At 37.3% G+C, this 27,924-nt stretch overlaps 1 protein-coding gene across 6 annotated transcripts in view; it reads left to right on the top strand.

Moving 5' to 3' along the window:
* TCF12 (transcription factor 12) overlaps positions 1-27,924 on the top strand; it is a 174,068-nt gene that overhangs the window by 132,500 nt on the left and 13,644 nt on the right. For 3 of the 6 annotated variants that reach the window (XM_035899469.1, XM_035899468.1, XM_035899473.1), the window contains 8 exons: positions 9,274-9,379; positions 10,521-10,660; positions 10,977-11,121; positions 12,667-12,731; positions 16,876-16,954; positions 21,631-21,704; positions 22,623-22,694; positions 23,543-23,749. In XM_035899469.1, the coding sequence (XP_035755362.1) occupies positions 9,274-9,379; positions 10,521-10,660; positions 10,977-11,121; positions 12,667-12,731; positions 16,876-16,954; positions 21,631-21,704; positions 22,623-22,694; positions 23,543-23,749 (888 nt within the window). The remainder of the gene's footprint in view (positions 1-9,273; positions 9,380-10,520; positions 10,661-10,976; positions 11,122-12,666; positions 12,732-16,875; positions 16,955-21,630; positions 21,705-22,622; positions 22,695-23,542; positions 23,750-27,924) is intronic. The other 3 variants (XM_035899470.1, XM_035899472.1, XM_035899471.1) reach the window with 3 other exon arrangements.

The following is a 27,924-nucleotide window of genomic DNA, read 5'->3' as shown; positions in this document are numbered from 1 at the left end:
AAAGTGGATGCTGAAAAAATTCAGTCTCCTCTCTGTATTTTAACTTCTGGAAATTGAATGGGATAGTTCTGTTTCACGGGTGATACTTAAAATTTTCAAGTTCATGTGACAACAGTTCTGATTTTTGTGTATAAAAATCAGAATACAATGGCAAATTTAACACAAAGTGGATGCTGAAAAAATTCAGTCTCCTCTCTGTATTTTAACTTCTGGAAATTGAATGGGATAGTTCTGTTTCACGGGTGATACTTAAAATTTTCAAGTTCATGTGACAACAGTTCTGATTTTTGTGTATAAAAATCAGAATACAATGGCAAATTTAACACAGTGTGTTTTTTCCAGTCTGTTTATGTTGTATGTGGTTTTGTCTTTCTTCTGTTCTAAAAATAGCATTAAATAGGAAAAAGGGAGATGCTGATATGGATCTTTTTTGTGGGTTGGGGTTTTTTTTGGTTATTTTTACTGCTGTTTCTTCTCTCGTGGACGTATGTGAGCTTTCCTTTCGTTAGTAAACTTTTTGCCAAGAATTCTGTGCGATGATAATTAAACTGTGGATCTTTATATTCATTAAAAATACTGCATACGAGCTTCTTGAATAACAGAAAAGATACTGGAGGGAGAGGTTAGGGGAATGAGTAAAATTGCTTGGTCTCTATTTCATTTCCTTTGGTATAAATGCCAGCTGTCCTTCAAATATGAAATTATTTTTCTTTCATGTCTGCTCCTAGGCTAAAACAATCTGTTTGAAGTTTTATGTGAAGATATATATAAGACTTAAGTAAAATTAACTATACAATACCCCTGAAGCAAGGGGAATATAACTTGCACGGAGTTTTGATTTTATTCTTTCTAGAGCACAGATCACTCTATTACAACATTTCTCTTTGTTCTTGTAGCAGGAAAAAAGGCTTTGATCTTATTAAGTATTTCCAGGCATATAGTAGATGGAAGTGCTGGTACTGTAGGAGAGCATGGCTTGAAAATTGATAGCATGTGCCTGTTATGGGTCAGAGGTGACCTTTATGAGCTTGAAGAGTTAGTAAATAGATGACAAATCATATGATGATCCTATATCATGTTGCCCAAGGTTTTATTTCTTTTTTTTTTTTTTGACATCTCACTAGCTTTTAGCATTTTCTCTTCTTGGAATTCGTCAAGTTGGGCTAATTTACTAATTTAAATACACAGAATGAGGATATGTGAAGTTGGGGGTGGTGGTTTTTGTGTTACAGTTTTTGAAGCACGCATCTTGGTGCATATGCCAAATCGTTGTATGAACCTTTCCATAATGACAGAACAGTACGTAGGCTAATTTTGATGTCTTATTGCTTTTATTTGTATTGTTTGATCAATTAGTAGTTGATAGTATGTCCCTCATTGTTTGAGTTTGAGATTATTTTTTTTTAGATTATTATATTAGATTTTGGGTATTGATATTCCTTGATACCTGCTGATGTATATAAAATCTGATTTATTTACACATAAAGCAAGTGGGAAGCGGCATGTAGAAGATGTGTGTGTTAAACTTTTTATTATGTATGTTTTCAACTTCTTAAATTTGTAAGCTAGAAGAAAGCTTAATATTAAGCTAAAAAAACAAGTATCTGAGCACCCCAATAGATGGTCATGTGTTCACTGGCACATGAGTTAAAAGTTTAAAAATCAAGTCAGGGGGTTTTCCTAGTAGATGATGTTCAATTTTTGTAATTTCTGTATGTTTTAGGAGGGACACGTGAAAGTGAAAAGTCATGTTTTAATACAAATCCCTTGCTAAGGAGTCAAATTTTACTGTTGCGTGTAATAGGTGTTAAAAAATACATATTTCAAGAATCCTCACCAAATTAAAAAGAAAAAAGATAATGATCTGTTTTGTAAAGAAAATAAAGCACTTGCACTGAACTAAGAGATTTTTTTTCTTTTTTTTTTTCTTTCACCTGTTGATATATAGAAAATATTCTCACTCTATGGAAAGCTTACAAAATTTTAGTATGGAGCTTTTGGAAAAAGAAATTAAATTATAGTTAAAAATTGCATGTGTCTTTAAAGTTTTACCTTTTCTCTTTCATTCAAGTGCTATGCTATAGACCCCAAAAAATCAAAGCACCTATCCCCCATTTAAAAAAAAGCTGCAAAAATGTTTATAAATTTGTGCTATTATTTCTACATATTATACTTTTTAAACATTTTGATTGTATTCCTTTTTTTTAATGAATAATTAAGTAAACTTTTTCATTCACAGGGCCTTTTCATTTACATTCTATAAAATGCAATAGCAGCAAAATATTATTTAAGTAGTAGAAGTTTTATATCTTCTTTGTGCATAATAAAATATAGACTTGAAAAATTTCTACTTTTTTCAGTTCACCTACAAGTTTAGGAATAAATTGGTTATTTTCAAAATGTACTCTAGAATTATTTTTATGTAGATTACAATAATGTGTCAGTTATCTCCAAAATAAATAATTTTAAGGAATTATATTGATTATATTTTATATCACCTGTGACTACTATTTTGTGCGAGAATAAATTTGTGAACATATTATACGTTATTGTTACATTCTGCACGTTGCATGGGTTAATCTGATCTACCAGTCTATGCATGAGTATTTTTTGTTATTGAATAAATATTTGTTTTTCTCAGCATAGGCTGAGGTTTTGTTGAGTGGAGTTACTGCATCTTTCACAGTAGATTTCTGCAATGTCTGTTTGTAAAGGGAGAAGAAAATCAGCGGAGATACATATTTTGCATATATGTAATGCTTTGCGATTTTGTTTTTTGTAAACTAGTTTATATTGGGATTTTTTTTTGAGAAAATGTTTTTTTTCTTGACAATTTTGAGAGTGCAAAAGGCTATTTATAAACATGTCCCTGTGTGTGCATGCATATGTACATACGCATGGGCACATGTGTATAGGTGAATAAATACACATAGGAATGAGCATATATGTGTATATTTGAGTATTTTTTTAGGGGAGAAAATCCCTGTGTTGCAGCCATTGCTCTCAAGAATTATAGCAGAGAAAAACATGTTAATAATACTGCATGATGCTTAGATGGCACGACAGCACGCATTTCTGTAGCTGTTATGCAATAAATAATGTACGAAGTCTTTTAACATCAATGCAAAATGTTTCAGTTTGTAAATTTTTGAGCAACCAGGTGCCCAAAAGAACTATTCAATTCTGCTTTTATTAGTATTGGGCCAGTTAGTACACAGGGAGAAAAGTACAATTAAAGCTGTTCTGTACCATATGCTGCCCACAGCAACTTAGACAAGGTCAAAGCTAACATTTGTAAGTCAGGACAAATATAAGATCATCTGGAAAATCTCTGGGGGTACACGGCTGTGGACACTGAATAAAGAGAGGTAGTAAACACTGGTCAGCTGGATTTTTTTTTTTTTTTTCTCCCTTTTCCTCGCCCTTCACTTTCCCCTCCCCATTGCACTAAAAAACTGATGAGTTACAACGCATCAGCCCATGAGAGTTTTCCCTGCTCCACTCCATTGGGTTGAACTGCCAATCTACTGAGCAGTGGTCCCCTGCCAGAAGGGCGTCTTGTCTGCAACAAGCTTTATTGATGCTTTAAAGTGAAGGTTATGTCCATTTCCTTGGGCAAATGAAAGCAGCTAGGGATGGGATCAGGTGCAGTATTGGACGGATCTATATTTCTCAAAATGTGAGCACCAAAGAGTAACACACCCCCGTTTGCTCAGTGCGTTTGCTTTCGTAGTCACGTGGATGTTGAAGTCCATTTGTAGGAATATAATAGCCTGTGTTGGAGGTACAGAAACTGAGAGTACTAGTGAGTTCAGAGAAGAGATAAACAAATGCAAAAGATAATGTTATATCTACTACTGCATCTTCCTGTGGTCAATACTGGTGATGGGGATTCCTGCCAGAGCTAGAGTAGCCTTCTGAAGTACAGGGAACAGGTTAAGAAACAGGCTCATTAGTTTCAACTTTTCCATTTTTTGTTTCCTTAAAATCTGAAGTTAATCAGGAATTTTTTAAGGCTTAGTTGTATGCATCCTTTAGTAACAGTGTAGTTTGAAGAGTATGGGGAAGAGATTTTGCTTAGCAAATAAAATATAAAAAAAAATCTTCAAGCATTATATACGTGTATTTATTTCTGGTGGTGTTCCTGCTGCCTTACCTTCTTTTTTCCTCCCCTCTCTGCCTCACACACTGATGTAAAAAATCAAATCAAAAGAACAGACCAAAATGTTTCTATATGTTGAATTTGGGATTTTTGGTAAGTTTGCCTATCACTTTTTAACATGACTTTAAAATTGTCATTTGCTGTGGAAGAAGCTGGGAAGTATTTGTGCTACGTATCACTGCAGTGGGATTCTGCATTTCAAAAATACCCAAATAGGCATGTATAGCATGCCTAAACTGCATAAACATTTATTTAAGATGGAATTCAGTTTAGCTACTTGAAGGACTTTGAATTTTATACCCTCCTTAAAAATTATGGTTGGATTTGCAGACAAGACCACTGCTCTGTTCTCTTAAAGGAGTGGGTTTTTTTTTCATTCTGGGTGGTGAGAAGACTTTTAAAAATGTATGAACCTTTACACCTGGTACTGGAAACAAAAGTGTGATTGAGGATACGGTATGCTGATCTTGTGTACTAGGGTTCTTCATTCTATCATCTTCTTCTATATCAACTAAATGAGAATTTAGGGTGGTGGGGTTTGGGTTTTTATTTTTTTTGGCAGCTTCTATCTTGCTCTGAAGAGGAGCATGGAAAACTATAGTTACTATTCTACATTCCTGAAGTTTTAGTACATGATTTTGTCAGAAATATAATAAACATGAAAACAAGTTTCCTTTTCCCAGAGCTGCCTTTCAGCAGAATTATCTTTTGCCACAAAACCTGCAGATAATACACTGTAAAATTTTGCCACATGTACAAATCATTCATCAGTGCGCACTTGCTTAGTGCATGACTGATGCTGATGGAATGTAGATAGGCTACTTAGCAGAGTTTACAAGCTACGGAATAGGTTATCCATCTCTACTGGTTTCAGAAAAATTCTCTGTCTCCAGCAGCTTGATAAATATTTTCCTGAACTTCCAAGAATTGTAATAACTAGGCTTAAATGAGTAACATAACTCATAATTCCATAAACAGTATGCGTGATTGGTCTTGAGATAGCATGAGCTCATCGGAAGTAAGGTTTGGTTGCTTCATTGCTATTTTTTTAATCTGCTTTTAACATTAATATTAAACATTGATAAATATTTAAGAATTTGAAACAGATTATGGGAAAATTGCCTGAGAGGAAGTATGCCAACAGGAGGACTCTTAAGTGATATATTTATGAAATGCATTTATCAAATGAGACTTGGAAGTTTTACTTAGCATAAAATTTGGTAAACGCAGATCTTCAAATTAGCGTTCATGTTGTTGGCACTTGTATCAGTAAACAGACACACACCGTGTAATCCTTTGATATGTTTTAGATATATTAGGTCTGTGTGACTTTCATGATAGTGTTCATTATGCATGTTAATCACCAGGGCAGATTTCAAAACTGGATGGTGTGTTGTTTTGCTTAAACCTGATGTAGTACAGATAATGTCTTCTCAGCTCTGTTCTGAAGTCAGCTCCCACCACTACCCCTCAAAAAAAAATAATAAATCTTATCTTTCATCCTGCCTTTCCCAGTGGAGAAACATAAACCAGTTCAGGGTGCGGAAGAGACCGATGTGGGTCTCTTGACTCGATGTCCTTTGCAACTCATTTGTCCTACTTCCCTCTGCGGAGGCTATCTACCCTTCAGAGGCACTGCAGTGTTAGGATTGATGTATATTCTAGCACAGCTCCAAAAAAGTCGAGTCCTCCACTTGATAAGTCATGTAAAAAAACTGGTTTGGCGTGCGTTTATCGGAAGGGAATTTCCCATTCATAATCAGCGAGTGTTTTGCTTGTCAGCATGGAGACACATCCGATGCCCTTGGGTGCAGTGCGTTTAAGGGGATTAGACGATGGGCTCCTCTTCTACCTGCTGGAGACACCCCTCTTCAAGGAGACTCTGCAGACAGGCTGACCTTTTAACAGTATTCCTTGTCTTAGTGGGAATGTCAGCCAGGAAAAACTGGTTTGATGCCTCCTGGATGTCACTGTTATCAGTTTAATAACTAAAAGAGGCCGTCTTGAGCAGCCACGTCATATTTATAACTGCCTTACTCAGCTGTCGCAGAAAAGAGAGCCCTTTAACTAGGGCACATACCGGGGAGCTGCTGCGCAGCCATGCGAGCCTCCTGTGGGCCAGCAGCCGCAGAGGCTGCGTTTGGCTGGGTAGGGGTCCTAGTGCATGCGGGACTTACAGAGCGAACAGACGAGCCGCCCTGATGTATCGCTTCCCAACTGAAAAATAGAATGTCATATACTTTTTTTGGATCAAGTTTTTTATTTAAAACCTCTGTATTTCGCATCTCATGGACTTCAGGTTAATCTTAGTAGATTTTCTCCTTTGCTTTGGAATTTTTGTTTGTAGTAACACAGCATAAAAATTATGATTAGGTCATTAACCAGAAAAAAACCTGGCGCTCATCTGCAGGTGATCAGATGACATCAGAGGCCTGGTTTTAATTTGTGGGTAGTTCTGATTGTAACTAAAAGAGACTTGCTCCTTTTGTGGAGTTGGCTGGCTATTTCCCCACATCTGGAGTTAATGAAGTCTTTGAGACCACATCAGTTGTGTTTTGCCGCAAGAACCCTTTGATCTGAAAAATCTAGACTGGCACAAGTGCAGCTTCATAACATCGCAGCTATGTTTTTGCAAGCTATAGTTAAGATACCAAAACAAGCAGAAACTATATAAAGTTATGTGTCTGTGCTAGGACTTTCATGTAGCTGTTCGGAAGGGCCTCCTTTACGTTAATATAATTCATAACATTTTTATTACGTTAATGGCTTGTACATATGTATCTGTAAATGATACATTTGTAGGAGTTTTTTGGTTTAATTTCCCTTTTAAGATAGTGTTAAATCAGTTTTTATAAATCACCCAATTATGCAAAATGTTAAAATTTCAGTCTGAAGCTTGTTATTTACAAATCTCATTGATAACGATACCATTTAAAAGAAGTATAATTCGTCATTGTAGGTGATTTGGCATTAATCAGCGTACATCTCCGTGGCAGTGCTAAATGTCATAAAGCTTTGTTTCCACTGCTGTCCTGTGACAGTGATAGATTATCCATCAGCTATAGCACATGCTGCGTTATTCTGCACAACAGAGAACTTGTAAATTAAGCCCAGTTTTGCCTAATATGTTTGCAGTCTTATGAGTGCGCGTATTTACCATTTGACAGAGTGACATTTCTGTTAAAATATGTCTGAGGCGTGGAATATACATGCATTCATCATATACAGTAAATACATATGTACTGTTAACATTGCTTATAACGTATTGTCATTCTGTCACTCAGGTTTGGTAAGCATCTCTATCTTACATTTATTCCATAAATTGAGAATCTGCAAGTAAAATACTGAACAAAAGCTTCCTGTGAAAGGCTTTCTTTCCTAATTTTTTTTCCTTTATTTTGATTAAAAAAAAAAAAAAAAGTTAAAACAAGCACCAGCTAAAAGTCGTAAGTTTTCCACTTGAGTCCCTTTTATCAGGCGTCTCTTTACCTGCTGCCGTTCCCATTACACGGCCGGTGCCGCCAGCTATGCCCTGGCTTGTCCCGATTCCATCGTACTGTAGTCTGATAGATTTTATTGAAATTCTGTTGATGTAAAACGAGTCTAAGAGAGTGGTAAATCAGCCCCTCTGATATAAAAGAGTGCTGTCTGCAGGCACATGCCCAGCCATTTGGTCTGACAACAGCAGGCTGGAAAAGCATTTGGGAGCGGGGAGGAGGGGTATTGGTATGCAAATGGCAGCGGGACTTGCCCACTTCACTTTCTAAACACCCCTGTCGGAACAGGCGCCCTCCGGCAGAACAATGGCTCTCTTTTAGGGACCTTAGGCTTTTTGTGTTGGCCGCCTTGGTTTTCCCGGCCCTTCTCTTGCTTGGTAAACAACATCCCAGAAAGACAAGGGAGAGATGTGAACGTTGGAGATAGGTGCATGTGCGTCTGTTTGCATAAGGAAGGATAAAAATTCTAACTTTGGAATTTTAGGGCATGGTGCACTTTGTAAGTTGCGCTATGTAAGCTTTAAAGGTTAAAAATTATGCCTTGTCTATGTGTTTATGAAACCATACGTATTTACAAGTAAGGTGAATGATTAAAAAATATAAATACCGCATTTTTTACTTGGCGGCAAAAAGATGCTCTGTTTTCAATGTTACGTTTTTATATTCTCTGCTGCCATATTCAGTTTGCCTTTTTTTTTTTTTTAAAGAGTTTTTCTTTTAACATGCACTAGTTGTACTGGAATACTCAGCATACTGACTAAAATACTGTTACGAAGAAATAGCATCGCTTAGAACAACTAACATTATGGGTAGAGTCCTTGAGTCTGTGAATACTGGCTTTGTTGATTATACTTATTTATTCCGGAATACATTTTATGTTTCTTTTTAGAGTCACTGCAGCGACAGACTTCTAATCATTAGGTTTATTTGGCACCTTACAATTTTTAACTTCTTAAGAAAATCCGTTGTTTGCAAGTTGGGAATGGTCATTCCAATGTGGTGTTACATGGAAAAAAGAATTATGCTGGTTTTCTTAACTGCTAGGCCAGTGTGAAAATAATTTGCTCACTGTTGCAGTTTTAAGATTATTCCTCAGGACTCGCCTTACGTGTATTTTTGATGACTACAAAGGCGTGCAAGTTTCTGAATGGGTGATACAATGGTTGCGTTAAAATCTTTCCGTTTGTCACTGGATGTTCTTTTTCTTTCTGATTGTTGGCATGCCAGCTAATTAAATATTCAAACAGGCATACAGTTGTTTTAAAATAAAATTTGTTTGGGGCCCAGTTGTTTTATCTTGCTTTTTTTATCTTGAGCAACAAGTCTGTGCGAGTCATGCACTTAGAAAGCAAAATCAGCATTCAGGCTTTTATCAGGCCACCTGGCTGAGTTGGCACACCAGAAAGTGTGTTGTTAGGATCATTCTACTGTAGTTCCTCTGTACTGTGGCAACTTGCTAAAAAGCAAATAAAACAAGGGCAACAAATGCTTCAGCTTGCTACACTGTTCTTTTTTTATTTGTGCTTTCTCTCTGTGTCTGTATGCTGTTGTGGGTTTTTTAATGCACGACACCCAGATATTACTAACCTGCTTTTATTGCTCTCCAATGTTTAGGTGTATGCACCATCCCCGAGTTCTGATGATTTCAACAGAGAATCTCCAAGTTACCCGTCTCCTAAGCCACCAAGCAGTATGTTTGCTAGCACTTTCTTTATGCAAGGTAGGTAAAATGACTTTAAATTTTGTAGGTGTCACTTGTCCTTTAGGCAGAAATCTGCAGTCAGCCACTGTTGTGCTGAATGAATGAGGAAGCATAAAGGTAACGTATTGTGCTAGAGCCTATGATTAAGTTTTATATACTTTTAAAACAGTTAGATGAAGGGAGCTGTCTGTTGATTTAAAGTTTTTCTCATGACATTAATTGCTGACTGAAATTTAAGGGGATTATACGCCAGGCCAGATGGACAGAATCCCCCATCCTTTGATTTGTAGGGGCTTCAGAGCAGCACACTGGAGTGATAGAGAAAAATGAGGTGAGGGCTTCTTGACTGTTCTGGAATTTGACTGTACAATATCAGCTAACAGTCTTAAGTTCTCAAATGCTTGTATATCCACCATGCCAATAAAAAAAGGGGGTTGCATTGAATAAAACGAGAGCAGAATTCATTTCCTCGGCCTCACGTCATACAATTAGCTTGTACTGTAGTCTTGATGAGGTTTTGGAGCATATTGAAAGCATAGTCTCTCAGTATGGGAATTTACAGAGCACTTGAGTTTGTGCTACAGAAGGAAAACTGCATTGACACACGGGTTTAAAGCTTATGTAATGTAGTAATTTCAGTTACTTAAATCCGCTATTATGAAATGTTTTTATATTTTTATGGTGCTAAGGTATTTTAGACTATAAATTGCTTATTTTACGTTAATAGATGTTTTGCACTGTATGTTTATGATGAGCTCTGCTTAGCCAAACTTCTCTCTCCTCCACCCCCTTTTTTATTATTTCTTTCAGTCTGGAATTTTTATCAAGCCTCTTGATATAAATGTGGCCTTACTGAAGGTCTGTGTAATTAGCAGAAGTACTTGGTATTTTCTCAGCTGTGGTTGGATTGTATTTCAGCTATAAAGCCTCTGTTGGTTTTTGGGTTTTTTTATAAATATAGCAACAGGGTGGTGGCATGAAAATAGAAGACAGCGTGAAAATATAAACTGGTCACCATTTCCCTGCTCATGTTAGTCTGAGTAGCTGAATTCTGTATTCTTTTAAAATAATTTTGTAAAGGAAAGTAGAACTTGGTACTCTTCTTCATTGAACATATTTTTCTTGTTTTCTTTTTTATTAAAAAACAATAATAAAAAAGATGGGACCCACAATTCTTCTGACCTCTGGAGTTCATCCAATGGCATGAGCCAGCCCGGCTATGGTGGGATGCTGGGAGGCTCCTCTTCCCACATGTCCCAGTCCGGCAGTTACGGCAGCCTGCACACACATGACCGTTTGGTAAGATACGCAGCACACATTCATGTATTTGTACTTGTATATGGAGATCTACTTACAAGAATTCATTTCTTGTTTGCTTGTATGTCAGTTAAAAACCCAGTTGTCAGTAATCACAAACTTACTGTATTATATTTATATTCTTTTATTTTTGTCTGTTGTATAAATAAAAATCTGTGGCTGTGTAGTGGTCTGTTCCAGAGGATGGAAGAGTCCCTTTCTTGAATAAAGACCTGGGTGTTGTATATTTGGTATCTTAAAATATCAACATTTATTTAAAGGCTACTTAATGTTTTATGTCTGCTTCTCTTCTCTCTAGAGCTATCCCCCGCATTCAGTCTCACCTACAGATATAAATGCCAGTCTTCCTCCAATGTCTAGCTTCCATCGTGGCAGTACCAGCAGTTCACCTTATGTAGCTGCCTCACACACTCCACCTGTCAATGGATCGGATAATATTCTGGGTAAAAAGTTCTTCCTGTTTTGTTTTTTTTTTTTTTTAATTTTACAAGAAAATGAAATTTAGGGCTGCATGATGCACAAAGTTAGTAAGACTTAATTTACTTATGTTTGTAGGTTGGGGATACTGCATCACTGTGACATTTCTATCCTCAGTACAGCTGAGATGAGACGAATAGTTTTGCAGTCAGCTTAAGACTTACTGGTTTATTTGCTTTCTCAGCCACGTCTATGCTTAGGAGATTGTATCCATCTAACTTAAAGGCAATTATCCTTCCGTAGTTTAGTATACGTACACATTCATGTAGGTAGTTCTGGTGTTACAGTTTTCAGAGGTGCTGTATCATCAAGGAACTGTGCAGGAGAAAGGCAGGAAGACCATTTCTTTGGGGAGCTTGATAAACTGCATTGTAAATTCCTCTCTTAACTGATCTAGAGATTACTGAGTACCCAGTATGGTGGCTGGTTTAGTCTTTTCCGTGCTTACCTAGAAAGCATGCAGTACAGGGTGATCATCTGTCCCTTGCACATATTTGCACATCTTAAGGTACAGCTGTAGAAATTAAATGCTTATAGATGCCCCCTGTCAGTTTGATATGATTTACACTTAGCTTCACTTTAGGTAAGTGGAATTTAGTTAAGAGTGACTGTATTGGCTTTGATTTGGGAACATGTTTTACACTCAGATCTTTAAACAGAACCCAGTTAATGAATCTGCATGGGAAATTCAGGCTGGAAGATTCAAGTTTGCCACAAACTTGAAACAGCAAGTGTTGCACGATTTGGATTTCTGATGTGAATGGCTTGCAGTCACAATAAATACAATTTTTTGGCATTAGAAGTAGATAGTTGGAGAAAGGAGATTCGCTTTTAAAGGATCTATATTCTATAGTAAAGCAGGTATTTCAGAGGACTCAGGTCCTTTCTGGGTTTCCAATTGGCAGGGGTTCAGACCTCCTCTTGGCCTGATGGTGTGTGAAGCAAAAGGGCACACAAAGCTGCTGACATGCAACTAAGAGCAGGGGTGACAGAAAGCCTGGGGATAAGAGCTTTTCAGGGATTTTCTAAAATAAAGATGAGAGTACAACATGGGGAATTAGAGCAGGGGGAGCAAGGAGGCGCACAAGGAATTATTCAGTGAATTTGGCTTTAAGAATTGATGAAATGTGCAGCATTTTAGTGATAACAGTTTAGAAATAAGCTGCAATAATATAATTTTCTGATTTTGATGTTCTTTTCACCTTTTATTAAAATTAGCCTGCGATCCTAGAAAATAATTTCAGTCTTTTTTTCTAACTGCTTTTACTTGTTGGTCCTTAAGTTATCACAGTGACACTGTGTTTGACTTCAAAGAGAAGAGCATCTACATTTAAATCTAATTGTTTTAATTAAATTTTTAAGTATAATGAGAACTGATTCTGTTGACACTGACTTCCTCAGAATATCCATTTTAAAAGTGGTTGCTCAGATGTACATGATGAGTAAAATAATAAAAGTAAATACAATTTCAGCTTTAAAATAAGTGTTGCGTCTTGCTTTCTATGTTACAGGAAACAGAGGAAATGGTGCTGGAAGCTCACAGACAGGTGATGCACTTGGAAAGGCATTGGCATCTGTAAGTAGCAGTTAGAATATTTAGATCTGAAAGACGTGTTTCGATTATTGCATCCATTATTTATGTGTTCATTGACTTTAATATCAAATCAGGAGTTTTCATGTATGAAGCTAAAATAATGTACTATGATACAATGTCATATACTAGACGAATGTCTATAAAAATGCAGGTGTAAAATGCTTTTATTTGTAGAAGACTGATTCAGACTTCCTTTTTTTTTTTGTAGGTGATGGAAAAATTTAGGGCAGATGTAGTTTAGAACGTTGTTTAGACAAGTGAAAGATAATCATAAAAAGTTTAGGGTTTGGTATGTTTTTTCTCTATAGTGTTCTAGTTAAATATTTTTAACATTACTTTTAGAGCAGATCCTGCCTGAAGGTTTAAAATGTTTTCTCAGTGGTTTTATAAAACTGAGAGGTTTTGAATGCTGTGTTGTATAGCTACAATTTATGGAACAGCCTTTAAAATGCTGTATATGCATAAAGTTTAAACTCTTAACTCTTGTTGGGATACTGTAATGTAAAATGCTGCAAGTATCTTCAGTCTACTAAAAGCTCTGTTTACATATGTATGCATACAGCAATTATTTTTGCATTAATACAGTCAGATGGTACTTTTTACAAAACAGTAATTGATAACAGTATAGCAGAAATTTCAGAGTTAGGAGTGGTGGCTGGGGGAGCACTTTGTATTTCTTGTTTGTAGCAAATAGGGAGACTAGGTCTGATTTAAAAGATAGAAATGACTACTTTGCAACCCCAAAAGACCATTTCTGGTTGGATTCTGCATCCCTCACCTCATACCAGTGAATGCAAATGTGCATATTCGTGCAGGTCCTGTTACCCTTGCAACCCCCAGAGGGTCATATGTTAAAAGATTACCAGATCTGATAATGTCTGTAATGTCCATATTGGGTAGGAGAACTCTGACCTACTGGCTTTGAGGAGAAAAATGTTGTCCCTGTTGCTTTTGGGGATTCAGCAAGTAGATAACAATTCGGAGTCCAGAGGGCAGTTAACACTCTCTTCTTGCCTGTTTGAGACCTGTCAGAAAAGAACTGGGATCGTTTTGACTCCTAGAAATAGCAATGCTTACATACTTCAGGCTGTTCATTACTCTGCAGATGTATTAGGATGTCTGCTGTTTTGCAGCCTGACCAAAATCGCTGTTAAGTCCGACACACTGGCCAGTTAGTCCTGCGGGACTTTGTGACGTTTCCCACTGCTCTCCTTTTTAAAATTATTTTCTTGCCCTTTCAGGTATTTTTGCCCAAGTCACTCGCTGAGAAAACCAGGCTGATGTTTTGAGGAAAAACTCTAAATATATTGCGAGTGGAAGTCAGGGCAGAAATGTTTAATCTAACTGGTGGGTGGGCTCTGGTTGTCATAGAAACTTGTTTCTGTCATCCCGTGTTGTTGCTTGGCAGGAGCAGCCAGGTCATTCCATAAATCATTTCTGTCATAGCTGATGGTGATGCATTCCATCTGCTCTATCAGTGCATGCCATAGTCTGCACACTTCAAATCCCTCGCCTCATCCATCTGCTTCCCCCGCACCCCGCGCACACCCAACACACTTCTTGCGCTTGTTCGGCAAGGAGCACTGCTCATGGTTGTGGAGAGGAGGGAGGTGATCTCTCCTGCAGGTGAAGCTAGCGTACATGAATTTTGATGGCTAGTAAACCAAGAGAGTATTCTTCTGTTTGAACAAAGTTTTATTTAAATACTGCGATTGTCTTGACTTTTTTTTCCCCCCTAAGATGACGCTATACGCCTTTCTGTTAGGATTTTAAATGCTACTGCTGAGAGGAATTTCTAGTTTTAAAATTCTGTTGATGTACATCTCACAATAGGCCTTTCATGTGCGAAACATCAGAGGATACGACATTTGTTCTTCAGTTTAGGTATTAAAGACCATACAGAATAGTATGTGATTAAACATGTAAGGCCAGATAATACATTTGCAAAGGTTCTTTTATTTTAGGTTTAAGCCTGGATAATTGTGGTCTTAATCTCAGGGTAGGCAAGAAAGAGAATTGTACATGAAAGTATTTACACAAAGTTCCCAAAGCCCTGTGGATTATGCATTAGTTTGGATAATGAACTAGTATAGATAGAAAGAAAAGAAAATCTGGGTATTCGTGCCATTTCTAATGTGTTTCCCTGAACATTTGCCAAACAATAACCCTTTAAGATTGTGCCCATGGAGGGTTATATGGCAGGAGAAACATCTGGTTTATTTCATTGCCTAATGCCAAATCAAAACACTTGGTCTTTAATTTAGAGGAGATCAAACAGGAGGACTGTTTAACTTTGTTGATTATATCAGACCTCTTTGTGATAACTTATGTTTTGATTCCTACCTCAGAACTAGGGTAAAGGCCTTTGTACGGTCTCCGTAGTTAAATAGCCACTGGTCCCCTCACAAAAGAAAAGAAAATGTAGGGAAGTTGACTTCTAAAAGTAATTCATGAATTAAGTTTCTTTGTTGCTTTAGACTCAATAACATTAACATAACAAAGCCTAACTGAAATGTACACTGTAGTGTTTAAAAAATTGGACTAACAGCTCTGAGGTTTGGCTCTGCAGGCTCTCAATTGTGCAGCTTTTGTCTAAGAGCCTTTTCATTAGACCCTGGCATATTGGCACCCCGCTGATTGGAATGGACCATGACTGATAGGAGGAGGAGTCTCATTTGTTGCAGTAAAATGAGTCATGTTACCGTTTAAGCCTGGCAGAAGGTGTCAGGGTTGTTCATCATTGGTCATTTAACAGCACATCGGCCAGGGACTGCATGCAGAATGAATTGTGACCTCCTTTTTGAGTTGTGGCTTGTACAAAATACAGTAAAATAAAGTTGGCAGGTAGAGCGGTGGAAAACAACCAATTTCAAAGGAAACTTCAGTTCAGGCCTCTGTTCTGATATCATATTCATTTTCAGTATTCTTATCTGTCTGGAACTCTCTACAGTTCCCATACTGACACCCCAAATTTATTTTTATACTGATGTATGATGCATGAATTTCCTACAATGGTCTGAGGTAGTTTGTTCTTTTAAGTGTATTTTCTTTCTAGCACATATGAACAGGAGGAGGTATTTCCATTAGGAAACTGATGGTCTTTTCTAATGAAGTATGATAGACCTGGAAGGAGGTGTGGTCTATTGGGTCCTGGTTTTGTCAGTTCAAAAAATACAACGTGCAACTTAACCAAGTCCCAGTTTATTGTCAGCTGAATGCTGAAATGTCATACTGTCTGTGTGAAGACATCAGCCACACTGCCAGTGAAGATTTTTTTAACTGCCATCTGATGACTTAACAAATCCTGGTCTCTGCTCAAATAAAACAGGTTTGAACTGATGACCTATAAAAAGTATGTTCTAAAGCCCATAGTCAGCCTCTAAATGTATTCGGTTTTCGTCACAAAATGAATTTTCCAGGAATCTTGAAATTTCAAGTTTTAATTAAATTTTAAGCCTTTTGTCTTATGTTTTTATCAAGACTTTTAAATTACATTAATAACAAGGAATATATTGTTGCAAGTTGAGGTTTAATATCTTAAGGAAGCAATTGATATAGAAACGAGAGCAAAATTGTATGCGCTGCAGTACATAGCAAGAGCAACAAAATTTCAGATGGTTTTTGTTTGGTAGGTACCAATAGTAACTAGAGCTGAATGCTTTCTTTGTATTTTCTCTTGTGAAGGATTAATTTTTAGAAGGTAACATGTTGACTGCTAAAACCTTTTCTGTCTCTAAAGTTTGGGAAGTCATTCCCCTCCACATTTTCCTTAGGTTTTGTTTGTTGTAATTATCTGTGTACTGTTAACTCTCACATATATCGTTCCCCTTCAGTGATAAAAAGGCTGTAATTTCTGCTGCTGTTAAAGTGAAGGAAGATCGGTTATACTTGTGTTGGTATCAAATACAGGCTGTGCTTATTTTGGCAGCTGCTTGAAAATGAAAGTTCTCTGGACATTTTTAGAGCCTTGAGTGTAATAAAGCAGAGCTGTGAAAGATCAAAATTTTTTTTTATCAATCCAGCATCAAGAGTGACAATTAAAAGCATGAAAAGGAATCCTAATAGCTATTTTTTTACTGTGTATTATGACATGTATTGATATACAGTCTCTTTCATCTGTTGTTAGATTTATTCTCCTGATCATACCAGCAGTAGTTTTCCATCGAATCCATCAACACCAGTTGGATCACCATCTCCTCTTACAGGTAGAGACTAGCCATTTGTCAGTAACTCGTTTGTTGTTTTGAAAACATCCTGTTTGGAATCGCAATGAAATCAGCAGTAGCTTCCTTGCATAATTATGTCTATGTTTTGTTTATTTTTCCATTGTACTAAACCCAGATTTATAAGTCCAGATTCTTAAATATTTTGTCGTGAGTATTCACTTAAATCCTGGCAACTGGCTTTGAAAAATTAGCTTATTAAAATAATCTTTTAAAAGATAGAAAGACCATATCCTATCACAACTATAAAGATACCTGTGCAGATCTGTACCACTGGAGAGAAATAAGTGATATGGGTTTGTGTTTTGTTTTGGTTTTTTTTAACCTGTTAAAACTCTGCAGCAGCTTTCAGTGACAAACACAGCAGATGTGTGTTCCCTCTAATGAAAAATATAGTAGGCTATGAGACTAATTTTTACACAGGATAGCTTTTCATTCATGTCTTCCATGAATGCTTTCATTCTATGGGAGAAGAATTTCTGGTATTTTTTGAAATAAATGCTCCATGTTGCAGCCACCTCTGTCACCTGTGCTTTGTGTGTTTGTAGTGTGAATGTGGGAAGAAGCATTCCAGTGTGGAGATGAACTGTGGGCAGCTGCCTGCAGCTATTAGTGGGTAGTGCAGCTTTCACAGACACTGTGGCCTCAGCTGTCTAGTAAAAGTTGAACAGCTGTTCTCCATATAGAGAGGACTGTGAAAGCTCCATTGACTTAAATTTGTTGTTTAACAAAGAACTAGAATTACAAGCAAGATGATGTAACTTTAACCCTGTTCTTTCCTATAGTGCAATTTGTTAAATTATTTAACGTTTATACAACAGTGAGTTTTCCTGTTCTCTGTTGTTTAATATATCCCTGTAAACTCCTGGCCGTTCATCACTCTTTTGCTTTTCATAATAAAAAATAAAATTAACTTACAGTGAAGTGTGTACAGAATGAGCTTAGCTGAACACTTTTGTAATCTAGATGAATAAATTAGTAAAATTACTGCATGCAAAATGCAGTCATATACATATGTATGTGAATATGCATATATATCTATATATGCGGTGTCACTCAGAAAACTTTCATCTTTCTTACTTCACTCATGCTTAATGGACACAGTTCTGTTTTTTGGTGGACTTAATGGATTAATATCCATCTGACGTGGCATACCTGAGCAGCTGCTTTGGGCATTTTGTTACTAGAATGGAAAAAAAAAAACATGTTGAATTGAGTAATGATGGGATTAATGGGGTTTTTGATTTAGTGATTACAGTTGACAAAAAAATGTTTTGTGTATCCTTGCTCTACTGAAAAGGCAGATCAGACCAGGAAATTATTACTATTTTCTTTTTAACATCAAAGCAAATATTGAAGAGAGCTCTGTGGCTGGAAGAAAGAAGTTCTGGTGTTTCAAAGTATTTAAAACTTTAAAGATACCAGTTGGAGTTCCCTGACTAGATATCACACCTGATTTTGTAAGCATGAAAGTGCTAGCTAATTTCTGGTTTTAGGATACAAACTTGAGGTCCCTAAAATTTAGGGTTTCCCTTTGCTGTTGATGCCTTTGTCTGGTGGAATCTGTGTCAAATGTAAAACTCTCCAATATTTGCACTTCGATTTGTATTCCTTATTTTGGATTTCATTGGCTAAGACAGGAGCAGATACAAGCAAATAATACTGAAATCCTTCTCAGGCGCAAACTTAGCATCTGCTTTACAATTACACCCTCCCACCCCACCCCCTTTAATTCCAGAGATACAGAATTTATCAAGCCTTTGGTAAATTGCTCCAGTAGTTAATTGCCTTCATTTATGAATCTGGACTTTTATCTTTATTCCCAGATGAGTCTCTAAGAACACAGTGAAGCACAATGTAAAGTAATTACTACTATATTTATTGCTATTTATACTCCTGGTAGCCATTTTCTGTCCTGACCCAAAAAGTTATTGCAGATAAAACAAATGTTTTATGTATACTAAAATAATATATTTTGGAGCATTTTAGCCTTCATTGTGATTTTCCTCTTTTGCAGTTAGTTCCTTGTTTATTTAGCATTCTTGTTATTATAGATTTGACTGAGTTTTAATTTACCTAGCCTTTAATTGTAAATTACAGTAGGAACGGTCTATTTGCCATTGAAAGCATTGAGAGACAGTAGTTTCATGGGATGCTTGAGTATGTCAGCTCATGTTTGACTGTTTGGCTGTTATGTTACTGAACAAGGACTAACGACATTTTTTTATTAATTTAAGCAAAAGCTTTTATAACAACATGATGAAAACTCCCGAGTATTATGAGACAAGAGTGTGTGTCGCCTCTTCCCTGCCCTCATTTAATTTCTAATTTTACATAAACATGCCCAGGGCTTAGCTTCTTGCGTAGTTTCAAGGATTGTGTGTATGTATGTGAAGTTTATATACGGATCTGAATGGTGGGAGCCTTGGTATTTTAAGAATCCTTCTCCCAGGATCAGAGGTATTCAGAAGGGTTCGGCGGGTTCTGAGGATGCAAAACCAGCCCTCTGTCGACTCCGATGCGAGTGTGTGTTTGAAAGGGGAGCCAGGGGATTAGTGTTGGGGAGACTCTGAGAGTAGGAACAATACTGCAGTGATTACTATCGATGACCCCTGTAAATCCGAACACTTGCCTGGCTTATTTGTTTTTTCATGCTGCTATGTTGGTGCTGCGCTAAAAGCTGCAGTTGTTAATTGCAGGGCTTGTGGTGCCAGGATGCTTTTTAACATAATTGGTGGATTTCATGCACAAACTTCTAAGAGGGGGAGTGGAATGAGGAAAGCAGGAAATCAGTGCCATCTGGCAACCTGCACCGGCATGGAGAGTCGGAGTATGCCACCGCTCAGAAAGAGCACTAGCATTACTAGAGGTGTGGTTAAAAACTGCAGGTTGCAGTTGGGTTGTTGGTTTGAGAGCAGGAGGAGTTAAGTATTCCCTCCCCTTTTCTTTTTGTTTCCTTTGTGAGAAGTCCCACTCATGAGTTTTGTTCTGGGCTTACACTTAGGAAATAGTACCTTTTTCCATTTAAAAAAAAAACCCATGCTCAGGCTAGGTGCACAGGCGCTGAGTCTGTTTTTTCTTAACTGATAGCCTTTCCGCTCAATATTCAGCTGATGCTTTGTTGTAGGAAGTAGTACCCTCAATCCTGTTAGTAGTGAGCGCTTATTAAAGCCCTGACTATAATCTTGTCTCTAAAAATGGAGTTTTGACCAGATAAAAATTTGAACATTACACTGAGCCAAAATATTTTGAAGTTGTTTCATTAATGCTTTGCAAAAATAAGTGGGACTCCAGCATTATTCCCAAGTTCAGGAATGACAATAATGCGGAAGGAGACTATAGATCCAGACCCAGAGTAGCTGTGTGAAGTGAAAATTGGTAATTACAAACTTACTCACTGATGTAGTTATATTTTAAAAGAGAATTCCAGCACAGTTATGGGAGCTCTGGGCTTCTATGAAATTTAAGATGGTTTGTTGGTTTGTTTTTTTTTTAATTAGAAAGGAAATATTTAGGTATTTTAACAGCTATGCAAACTGTGCTCTTTTTGTTAAATAAAACCCTTTCTTTAAAAGGTAACTACTTGCAGCTCTCCGAACAAAGGAACTGTAATGTTATTAAACCTTTTCCCAGTTTTCCAGACGTACAGCTCTGGCTGTTATTGAAAGAACAAGCCCACAGGCTCTTCCTTTAATGAGCTGCTTTGGATTGTATGTCCATAATTTATTAATGTAATTGCTTTATTATTACATTTGTATGGCTGAAAGGAAGCTGTCTCTAATGGACACAGAATTTCATGTAGTATCTTTATAAAAGATGCATTATTAGTTGGCGAGAAAAATACATGTTGTACTACTTCAGGCTTTGTTTTTAAAGTACTGCTTTATTCGTTATTGCATTTCACATCTAATTATTTCTAAATTTTATGTGGTAATTAGGTATATTTACGTCAGATTAGAATGGATATGTATTTGAATTTGCAGTGTGTAGGTAATATGGATGTAATTGTCGATTTGTTGCACAGTCAATGATTCTTTAGCTGCCAATTTACCTTAGGTATATCTGAAATAAGGAATGGGAATAACTTAGGTGTGTTTTTACTCTTCTAAACTTGGAATGAGTCATAATCTATAGTGTAGAACTAGACAAGATTAAGAAAGCTTTTAGATCTAGTTTTAACTTCTCTTATTTAGTAGAGAAGTGTCATGAAAGTGGTTTTCCAGTTATCCTTAATTCAGTGTCCATTTTATTTCTTTAAATATTTTTGTTGTATATTTTAACGCTATTAAAGATATGCCTACATATGCTGAATATAATCTGAAGAAGAAAGAATTCAGCAGTCTTTTTATGGTGAGACTGGCAGAAGGCAGGTATTTCAGATAATCTGTGTGTGTGTTTAGTCCACTTTTTTAATGTTGAAGTACTTTGAAGATGTCACTGCTTTGTCATAGATAATGTGTCTTAACCCTGCTGATGCCAGGGTATAAAAATTATTCCTCAATAAGGCAGAATGAAGGAATTTGTCCTCCTTTGCATACCCATATGTTAGCTTACCTTTACACAGAATCTGTTGGGTTTAATTATGTTGAGAAATACTGCGTCTCTGCTTCCCACTTATGCTGCATAAATCTGTGCACTAACCTAGACAATTTTGACAGGTGCCAGTCAGTGGTCTAGGAGTGGAGGACAAGCCCCCTCATCTCCAAACTATGAAAACTCTCTACACTCCTTGGTAAGAATTGTTGAAAGCGACATAGTACTTTTTACTTAAGAGTTGAAGGCTTGGTTTTGTATAAATCCTGCATATCATTAAAGGAAACAGTAGGATAGCATTACAAATGAATTCTTTGCTAACAAATGGCCTGTTCAGTCGAACAATATAAGACGTGCAGGGTGTGTCTTTCACCATCTGTTCCCTGGGCATCAGGCTTCTGTGCTGAGGACAGCTGGTGCTAAAGCGCTGTTATGAGATTCTGGTACCTTTTCACAAATCCATAGCTAATTCTTACCTAAAGTTCAGTCTGGAGAAAAGATAAAGACTTCATGCCTTCGCATTTACTTGTCCTTCGCCCTCTCTCCCTGAAATGGTAGTCTCTTGGGCTTGTGTTCATTACACTGTCATTAAAGTATTCGTATATTTTATTTGTAATTATTATTTGTTATCGGGGAATGCTCACTTATTAATTCATGAGACATTTTACAGAAAAACACACAGGAAATGATCTACAGCACTGTAAATTTTCTTCTTTTGAAGATTCAGCAGAGGATTTAAGTTACTGACTTCTTAAATTTCTGATGCAGCATTGGGAAGGAAAGGGGAAAAATTTGAGGGAAGGTTTTGATAACCTGTTAATATTTCTAGTAACCACAGATGTATTTTCTCTTTTTCTGTCCAACAAGAATAAATTTAAGCTAAATGAGTTTTCTTCAATATATTTGCAATTAAATGTAATGGATATGTACATGTTGGAATCCTAACATAACCGCAGTTGTAAATATTAGCCTTTTCTTATCTTAATATAATCAGATCTCTGTTGCATTAACTTGACTAACAATTTATTGCTGACATGCACATCAGCTGTTTCCTCACCTCTTTTTTGAATTAATCTTAACCTGTGCTTTGCTTCCTGTTCTGTCTTGACTTTGCCAGAAAAATCGAGTTGAACAGCAACTTCACGAGCATTTGCAAGATGCAATGTCCTTCTTAAAGGATGTCTGTGAGGTACTATTTCACTTTAGATGGTGCCTTTTTGTGTTTTGATTAATGTTTCCTTCGGATTCCCCATTAAAAACTTAACTTAGTGTAGTGTATGACCCATCTTTTGACTCCCAACATTCTGCTATTTCAGTTTCTAGACAGCTGCAGTGTCAGAATTGGTTTTGCTTTGGGGTTTTTTTGGTCTTTTTTTTTTTTTTTTTTTTTTTTTTTTTTAACGGAAGAATTTTTAAAAAATTCCACAGGCATCGGCAGAATCATCTGTCGTCTTCGGCTCGGGCGGAATTTTTTTTTTTTTTTTTTTTTTTTTTTTTTTTTTAAGCGAAGTAATTTTAAGACAGACTTTTCTGCAGTAACATACAGAACTTGCTTTTATTTCCGAAATACCTAATCTGTTTAACGAGCCATTTTAGAAAATGATAACTTAAAGTTTTGTCCAGTTTTTTTTGTAATACAGGTTTCTCAAAAAGCCACTGCCTCTCTTAATTGTTACCAACGTGGTGAGGCTGATTTTATGATCACTCTTTCTCGTCCTCTATTAGATAGCTTATTTTGTAGCACTTCCTTTTTTCTTGTTCATGCCATGTAATAGAAGCTGAGTAACATTAACCTTATAATAAGCTTCACTTTAAAAGCTGCCACCTATTTATGGAATGAATGCTATCTCAAGCAAAATCTCCAGATATCTTTTCTTTTTCCTGTTTGTTTGTAGTGCTGGTAGGTGCTTTCAAAGTCTCTTGATACCGCATTTCATCTTCTGTCTTTAATATCTCCGAGGTAGAAAATGTTACGGTGTAATGAGTCTACAGATCTAGTCAGTAATGACTGTTACTGTCCCCCTTCAATCCCAACAGCAGTCTCGAATGGAGGATCGCTTGGACAGACTCGATGATGCCATTCATGTACTACGAAATCATGCTGTGGGGCCTTCAACGAGCCTATCAGGTGGCCATGGAGATATACATAGTTTATTGGGACCATCCCACAATGGGCCAATTGGAAGCCTGAACTCAAATTATGGAGCATCTAGCCTTGTAACAACCAACAGACAGGCATCAATGGTAATGATATTTTGAAACCTGTATATATTTATGCAAAGTAATTGCGGCTGATGCATTTCAAATACCATAGAGCCTAGTGAGTTAAAACTGGAGTGTAAGATTAATATTTATTGAGAAGAAACTACCCGAGATTCTTGTGGAGGAAAAGATGGCAGACAACTTGCACCTGCTATGGGTTTCCAATTAGAGGGTTGGGGTGGGGGGGAGCAGAAATGAGGGGGAGGAGAAAGATGGGAAAACTTAGACTTTGGCCTGGTCAGTGGCCCATAAAATCCTGCTGTGACCACATGCAGAAAGTTGAAACTTTCTGCTGAGAGCATTTCAGCTTATACATGCATTTTTTCCAGATGTGTAATAATTGGCAGAACAGTTTTCTCCTTGAAATGGTGAATAGGGAGATTGAATGGGAAAAGCAGTCAAGAAGGACTGAATTTCAAGTGTTCTGGTCTGGAAAAGCTGTTTAGTATAAATTGGAACTAGTCTTCAATAGCAGATGCTGGCAGAGGACTGGGAGGAAGCTGTTGGAATGTGGAACCATAGTGTGCGCAGGCTCAAAATGTAAACTTTTTTTCTAAATGAAAAGGAGTTTGAGCGCAGCTGTAGTGTAAGTAACAATGAAGAGGAAACAACTTTTAGATTAATCCCCAAGAAGAGTGAAATAATTCAAGCCATCTCTTTTAGTTTCTTTAAAAATGTCAACTGTTCTGAAAAAATGTAGCTGAGCTTTTCATAGATCAGAAATATGTTAAAAGCATTATACAGTAAATGAAATCTATTTGTAGCATTGCTCACTTCCCTTTTTCTTCCTTTTCATTCCTCCCTTCTCAAAAATGCTGAAAGGAAAAAGAGCTTTTAAAAACATGCTTATTTTAGTGGTGCCATGTGTTTGCATGTTTACAGCGTAATTTTAAAGACCAGTTACATGCTGTGAAATTTTCTGTTATAAAACAGATTCACAGCTGGGTACTGTGTGATCAAGGCGAAATTTCACCTATCATCAAAATAATTAGGTACCCCAATTGCTGAAGGGTTTGTATTCTATAAAGCAGAATTAGTTCCAGGCTCTCCCATTCGCACGTCACACATCCATTTATATTAATTTCAGAACCACTGCAGTAAACATCAAAAAGAAGTGGTTACTTTCTGTAAGTTGCGTGTGTCTGGGGGCTTTGGGGGGGGGAGGAGTACTTTCCAAACGCATATCCAACTTCAGATTTCTATACGTTTCACAGTTACTTTTAGTAATGAAGGAAGTGATGCATAAATAATACTTCAGAATTTTTTTAATGCTGCCTCATATTTAATATTTAAAGAATGTTGTTAAAGGGAGAGTTTTACAGTGTCCTGGGGCAGACTGAAAGTTAAGTCATACAAAAGAAAACTTTTTTCCCCTAGGTCTTAATGATGTGGGGTAAAGTGACTGAAACTGCAGTGACAAAATTGTTCTGAGTTGCAGAACCTTCCGATACTGCTAAGCCAGATACAGTCAAATGCAGACAGTGCCAAAATGTACACAAAAATCTCTGTTTCTCTTTTAAACTAAGCTATTACAAATATTTTATCAACTCCATTTTGATTAAAATAGGTGGCAGTGGAAAATGACTCTCCAAAATGAATAAAGGTTCCTTGGTCTGCTGTAGTTTATTGTGGTTGTGTAACTTCAGTGTAATACAGACCTGATTTGTCATCTAATGATTGACCTGCAGTTCTGATTGAAGGATGCTTGCTGCCTGGTAGAAATAAACTTAGGTTAGGAAAAATGAAAAAAAATGTGCTTTTATATTTCATACTCACTGGGCGAAACAAGCTTGCAGATGAGTTTTGGCTTGAAAAGTGAGTCAGCTAAAGAATTTCTTGGATTAACCTTAATTTTGTTACATCAGAATAATTGGCTCCAACAGAAGGCATCCTGTCGTGGCCTTGCCCAGTCCCCACAGAGTGCCCTTTGAAATCATTTGCAATTGCAGGAACTCAGCGTGACTTAGGATGGAGACCTGAAATGTGTCCAGAGCAGAGGTTGGCACATCTGGCTGCAGGGGAAGCTGTGTGGCTTAGCAGTGACGACCGCGTTTCAGTAATGGCCCCCAAGTATGAGGTGTAATTCTTACAGTGTTCAATAAGCAATGAATTTCAAACTGTAGTGCTTTACTATTTGTTTTTCTGGAAATAGTAAATGTAGGAGAGCAGAGAATTTGACACACAGCCTGAACTGTAAGATCTAGACTTTGCTCAGGAATTAAATACTACTTTACTTTAGAGGACCTCTGATAATTTTAAGAAAATAATGAGGACGGGCTACCATAGTGAGAAATGTCAACAATGATAAGAGTGTTTGCCTATTTGCTCGTCGGGTTTTTTGGTCAAGAAATGTTCGTTGGGATTCAGCACTAAACGAAACTTCCTTGTCGAGGGAGAAGGGGATCTTTATACAAAACATTTTTGTTCTTTAGGAAAAAAACAGAAAAAAAATTAAATTGAATTTCCCTTGAAGAAGATGATCTTGGCAGAAGGAGCTAGGAAATGAGTAATTTAACTCCTTTTTATGTAATTAGTGTAACCAGACATGGTTTTATTTTAACATTTGCTTAATTTTTGAGCCAGATTTATTTTAAAACTCTGGCTGACTTCATTTCCTGCTTGCTCTGAATGGTCTTGTTTTCTTTTTAGGTGGGCTGGCCATTAGACTTATTCAAATAGATTTTTCTTTTTTTTCTTTTTTTTTTAATATCTCAAACTCATCAAATATTTGCTAAGTGGCCTTTGAAGTTGATTTGTATTTTACTTCATGTATTATTGAAAAGTTAAGAAGTAATACTCTTTTTGTTCTTACTCAAGCTGCTTTTTATTTGTCATTGTAATACAATGGAAAAAGAACAGCCTGAATTGATTAAAAATAAATAAATAAAAGGCCTGGAAACTCAGTTAAGGATGAAACTCAATCCTTAACTCACAGGGGTTTTCCAGGTATAACAGGAATCTAAGAAAATCGGTGATCCCACTCTTTCTACCCCGTGTGCGCTGTAGCACAGAGCACGAAAGGGGTGTTCAGGCTGCTTCGCCGACACCGGCCTCTGCTCTTGCTCAAAGCCCTTCTTCCAGTATTTGCGTTTCTCTGCGGAGATCGTGCTCCCACGGAGCAACTTTGAGCTGCCGGAAGTGTACGAATCTTGATTCCAAAGCCCTTGTCATTGCCTTAATTATGTTCATCTTCGTTAAAATGATGCTAATGACTGTGGCCAAACTGACCAGCTAGTATGGCTTGAAAAGTGCATGTATTTTTAAATATGCTTAGGTAAGTCCCAAAGCAAATATGAACAAAGGCTGATTCCCTCCCCTCCCCCCCACCCCGTTCTCAAAAGCTTTATCGCTAAGAGGTCAAAATGAGTAACGGACCTGAAGGGTGAGGTGCAGGGCCGGTGTTACGGGGAGGAGGGTGCTCCTTGCCCCACGTGCCACTCGCGGTTCTCCCGCCTGCAGGGTTGCCATGTTTCGTTTAGGTTTTGTTTAGTTGCCAAAAATACTTACCTGGTTTTCTGGTTTCAGATCCCAAATGTTATCACTTAAGTTGTAAGTAAATGAAATAGGTTCTGCAGTCTTTTTTTTTTTTAAAAAAAAAAAAAACTTGGGAGTCTTGAGTGCGGCTGCAGATTGTCCTGTGTGCAAGTTTTTCTTGAAAGGAGTGAGAGCAGTTCACCTGGTAAATCACGGCAATTTGCAGCCCTACCTCCAGGGCCGCTGCTTCTCTCAAACGCCGATTTTACTGCGCTGTAACTTTCTGCTTTGCTGAGAATCCCAAATACGTATTTGGTATCGTCGTCCCGACAAAATACACACGGGTGAGAGATTTAAACGCCTTTTTAGCAAATGCAGTGTCTGTGCTGACTGCTGCTCAGCTTTTTCTAAAAGATTTTGCCTTTGCCACCGAAAACTTCAGTTTTACGCCGTGGGTACGGGCCCAGCCCCTCCATGTGTCTTCCATTTTGTGTGCCCGAGGAGCGCTCGGGGTTGACTGAGGAGGGATCGTGAAAATACGGCCGCGTTAGCTCAGGGAGGCGCGAATCAGCGCCAAGTTCTTGCTTATGAAATTCAATCCTGGGAGCCGTTATTTGCGGAATGCTCGAACGATAACGGATGACGGGGTTTTTAATAAAGCACGTCGAGAGAACGGCCGGGGG

This window comes from Egretta garzetta, unplaced genomic scaffold (assembly GCF_000687185.1).
Source record: "Egretta garzetta isolate BGI_Z169 unplaced genomic scaffold, ASM68718v1 scaffold287, whole genome shotgun sequence".
NCBI classification, from domain to species: domain Eukaryota; kingdom Metazoa; phylum Chordata; class Aves; order Pelecaniformes; family Ardeidae; genus Egretta; species Egretta garzetta.
This window is presented reverse-complemented; position numbering and strand designations above follow the sequence as displayed.